At 40.8% G+C, this 5,000-nt stretch overlaps 1 protein-coding gene across 1 annotated transcript in view; it reads left to right on the top strand.

Annotated features, from left to right (window-relative positions):
• Positions 1–5,000, top strand: part of LOC134183533 (uncharacterized) — a 7,904-nt gene that overhangs the window by 774 nt on the left and 2,130 nt on the right. Inside the window, exons 2-3 of the mRNA XM_062651110.1 lie at positions 2,869–3,021; positions 3,631–3,843. Of these exons, the coding sequence (XP_062507094.1) occupies positions 2,869–3,021; positions 3,631–3,843 (366 nt within the window). The remainder of the gene's footprint in view (positions 1–2,868; positions 3,022–3,630; positions 3,844–5,000) is intronic.

The raw sequence follows: 5,000 nt of genomic DNA, 5'->3' as shown, positions 1-5,000 counted from the left end.
AAGCCGGTAGCGGCGGATTGATATCAGTCTGCCGTTCTCGGCCGCACTGATATCAATAGACACAAATAGTGTAGCGCGCGTTATCAAATGTGTAGAATTTATGTAATATCAATGCCACAATCATTAGTTAATATTAATGTACTGCAAAATAACGTGCGCTATTCTAGATACAATGGACACGTTACCGCCTTGTATTCTCGTTGTATTCTAAATAAATGAACTGTGGAACGTGTGTGCGCGCTCTTCGATCAGCAGCTAAGGGGACCCCAGTTTGGGATCGTTGTTTGCTGCATATCATGGAAACGGTACTAATCGACTTTCCAGTGAATTGGATACGAGTAGCCCTTGACTCTTCTGATGCGATGATTGTTGGTGCACTGAAATCTTTTTGGTATGTCTAAATAATTAATTAAATTGATTAATTAATAGTAATTACAAAATTAGACAAATACACACATGCACACATTTAGTTGTAGATGTGTTCAGTAATGATGTAGTTGTTATTTTAGAGTTATACATTGCAGAAATTTTCAAAAGATAATTTCAAACTTAATGCAGGACTGTAAAACGTCCTTGGATTGAATTATTGTGTGAATTCATGTTATTCTGTTCCTGCTGTGTATGAAATCTCTACAATAACTAATATATCACATGTGTGGGTGAGTGGTCATCTGTGTATGTACACACACACACACACACACACACACACACACACACACACACACACACACACACACACACACACACACACACACACACACATAATACACAGATGACCACTCACCCACACATGTGTCTATGATATGATATATTAGTTATTGTAGAGATTTCATACACATCAGGAACAAAATAACATGAATTCACACAATAATTCAATCCAAAGACGTTTTTCAGTCCTGCATTAAGTTTGCAATTATCTTTTGGAAATTTCTGCAATGTATAACTCTACAATAACGACTACGTCATTACTGAACACATCTACAATTAAATGTGTTCATGTGTGTAATTTTGTAATTATTATTAATCAATTTAATTAATTATCTAAACATACCAAAAAGATTTCAGTGCACCAGCAATCATTGCATTGGAAGAGTATGGTTTCTGAAACCCACTACTCGTATCCAATTCACTGGAAAGTCGATTAGTACCGTTTCCACGACGTGCACCAAACAACGATTCCAAACTGGGGTCCCCTGAGCTGCTAGCAGATCGAAGAGCGCACACACATGTTCCATGGTTCATCTAGTTAGAATACAAGACGGTGACGTCCATTGTATCTAGAATAGCGCACGTTATTTTGTAGTACCTAGAAAAGTAAATTTTACACTTTTGGTAACGCGCGCTACACTATTTGTATCTATTGATATCAGTGCGGCCGAGAATGGCGGACTGATATCAATCCGCCACTACCGGCTCCCGTACGTTCGCGCCTAGGTAGTGTCCCCGTCATTTCCCGGATTGTCACTATCATATCAACTGTTTATGCTACAAAGCTAATTTCTATACCAAACCTCTGCGCTTGGAACGGAGGACATCCATGACTACTCAAGTTTGTCATTGCAGTGCAAGGTCCCCTTTCAAGGGACCGACCCCCCCCCCGCATAAAATTTCTTGATAACGCAAACGCTACACCTTCCAGGTCATTCGAACACGCGCCCACATCGGTTCCGTGTAGACTGTATGTGTCGTCGCCCTTCGCAACGCTTCCAGAGATCGAAGATTTCTTGCCAAATTTCTAGAGCACTGAATCCAACTTAACACGTTTCAATGTCCACCTCATCACTGCTTGTGCACGTGCAGTAAGTACACTGCAATCTGCTCGCGTACACCGTTACTAGCAAAATGGTGTCGTTTGTTGCCTCGCAACGAAACAATGTAAGCTACTGCGCATGTGTACGCTCAGAACGGAAACTGTCTGAATCCGGGTGTAGTCTTTAGAATGATCAATCGTTGCAAAGTTCTCTGGAGGTAAAATCTGTTTGAATCTCTGGAGCTATTAAAGATAAGTGATTTCTTGCTATTTATTGCTGTCTAGATTTTTCTGCCTTCTTTTTTTCTTGTAACTGCAAACATTGGTAAACTAGCTATGTCGTCAGCAAAAAGAAGGAGAGCACAAAATAGAAATTACAACTGAACTCTACTTTGTGAAAAAATGGCTGCCTTACTACAAAGGAAACGAGAAGCTTTCAAAGCAGTCTATTTATTTCAATACATTTCTTTACTTTCTTAAAAACAATGCAAACAAGTATAAAACATTTAGAAAATGGTGCAATGTAGGGATGATGTATTGCTCAGTCTGTATGAATGAATTCATGAAAGATGTCACAGCACGCCCTACATGATTTTGCTTCTATTCCTTGTCATGCAACAACCGTACATCTTTCTTGTTTTTCAAAATGTTTGACACTTGTAAGTTACAGTCATACATACATCTACTTGTATGTTGATTTTTGGAGTGGATTTCATGTGGATACACGAGACGGAGAACACGGTTTCAACTGGATGTGACTACTGATGTGTTTGAATGAATCTTCTTTCGCTCTGATTTCCTTAAAAAGTATTGTCTCAGATGGACCCATAATTTCAGCTTTTAATATTAATTACATCTCCAGGCAAGAGCTAAAATTTGAAAGGCTGCATTGGAGGGTGTGGGGTGGTGTAACCAGAAAAACTAGGGTGTTCAGATTTAGGGTAGGTCTGTTGTGTTTTCATATCAGTTCGACGTAGAGTCTTTCCGTTCTGTAAGAATCAACATCGTGTTTGCTCCTCGTGTAGCGTTTGATGCTTGAGCCATTTTATACTACTTTGAATCGTTTGTATTGTTTGCATAATTTGTGTATAGTTGTTATCTTTGTATGTTGTTTACAGGATTGTGGATGTGGCGTCGGTGGACCGGCTCGAGAGATAGCAACTCTCACTGGAGCGAAAGTGACTGGAATCAACATCAGCAAGTATGAGCTAAAAACTGCTCAAGAACTCACTAAGAAAATGAATTTGGAGCATCTCTGTGAGTTTAAAGAGGTAAGGTTAAGATTGGACAATAGACTACATTGTATACTTAGTTAGCTTGTAGTCATACTGTACTTGTTTGAGTATGGCCCCACCCCAGTGGTTCATCAGGATCAGTGGTCAAGTGTGGATGACGCTTTTCCCAAAAATTGACACCTGAAGTTGTTAATTGGCGGATGTGGTTGATTCATTTTAACAGCATGTTGCTATACTAGTAAAGCTTCAAACCAAGGTCAGCACCTAAAATATAGAAACCTGATCTTTGATGCCATTATGAAAACCTTAGACGTGGTCGACGGGCATGAACAAGTTAAAGAATGTCGGCATTTCTACAGGTGTAAATCTAGCAAACAGTCGCTGTGTGTGTGTGGTGTGTGTGTATGTGTGTGTGTGTGTGTGTGTGTGTGTGTGTGTGTGTGTGTGTGTGTGTGTGTGTGTGTGTGTGTGTGTTTGTGTGGTGTGTGTGTGTGTGGTGTGTGTGTGTGTGTGTGTGTGTGTGTGTGTGTGTGTGTGTGTGTGTGTGTGTGTGTGTGTGTGTGTGTGTGTGTGTGTGTGTGTGTGTGTGTGTGTGTACTTGTTTACATTGATCACACCTATTTCTAATGTGGTGTGTCTGTTTAGGCCAACTTCAACGAAATGCCTTTTGAAGATGGCACGTTTGATCGAGTCATTAGTATGGAGGCTGTACTTCATGCAGAAGACAGAAAACGTGTATTTAGTGAGATTTATCGTGTCCTGAAGCCGGGGGGCATGTATATATTTCATGATTGGGCCGTCAAAGACAAATACGACGATTCAAACTCAGAACATAAAGAGATCATCTCGACAATAGTTGTAAGTACAGTGTCGTACAAGACTGTTGTGTGTGTGTGTGTGTGTGTGTGTGTGTGTGTGTGTGTGTGTGTGTGCATGTGTGTGTCCCCACCAACTTCAATCGATGTTAATATAATTATTGACAATACAAATGTTAATAAAATATGGATCGGCTACTGGTATTCAAACCCCAGTGACGACAGTAAATTATGAAACTTGTCTGTCTTTCTTTCTCATGTTTCTCTAGCTTTATCCATGAGACTATGACTCTTTCCAGTCGTTGATGAGTTTCTGTGGTCTGGCGAATGGTCCGTTGACGATGACGTTCAGCACTTTCCTGGTGATCATTGATATCCACTAGGCGTGCTGTTCTGAGTTTGCAGTCACTGTAATGCCTGCAATCTATATTGAATTGGCTAGTCATTGATTGCCATGTGGACTACACAGAAACATGTACCCTGCTGAGCTCACCGGCCGGGTTAGTGGCATCCAGATGAGGGGCATTATATAGTGTACATGCCGACGATACTACAGATATACTACAATCACATACGACATCCAGGCTACAACAAAATTACCGGCATGTATACAACATAACTAGGTCATTAGGGTCCTTTACTTAAATGCCCCCTTCTACATCAACTACTCGTCCCTCGGTCTGCATGTCTCTATTATTCATGAGAACGAGAAAAAGTGCGTATGGAGAACGAGTTCGGCAAGTAGAACACACGGTTCATGTACTCCCCTTGTATTTAGCTCAACAGGAAGTAGCGGTCCAGGTCCGGAAATAACTACAACAGAATCATGCAATTGATTCGTTGTCGTCTTAAATATTGCACTTCAGGTTTTCAAATCAGGCAGTACAACAAATCGGTTGCCTGGGACAACCAGAAATATAATCGGACAACTGAAATGGCAGACTAGGGTTGCACAGGAACAACCAGTTGAGAGCTATCCTACCTTTCAGCATGACATTTCTTTTCTGAGCAAGATGACAACTGTGGCGGACGTACAGACATGGGCAAACAGACATGGGCATACAGACATGGGCATAATTATGGAGCCACCCCCATATCAGCCGAGACATGGAAATCAACAATTGCCGATTTATGAATATACCTGCTGACCCGATGATTCTACATCAAGTCATGCTATTTGGGTATTTGTATTGTTCTGAT

Source organism: Corticium candelabrum, chromosome 8, assembly GCF_963422355.1.
Source record: "Corticium candelabrum chromosome 8, ooCorCand1.1, whole genome shotgun sequence".
NCBI lineage: Eukaryota > Metazoa > Porifera > Homoscleromorpha > Homosclerophorida > Plakinidae > Corticium > Corticium candelabrum.
Note: the sequence above shows the minus strand (reverse complement) of the source record. Positions and strands in the feature narration are given on the sequence as shown.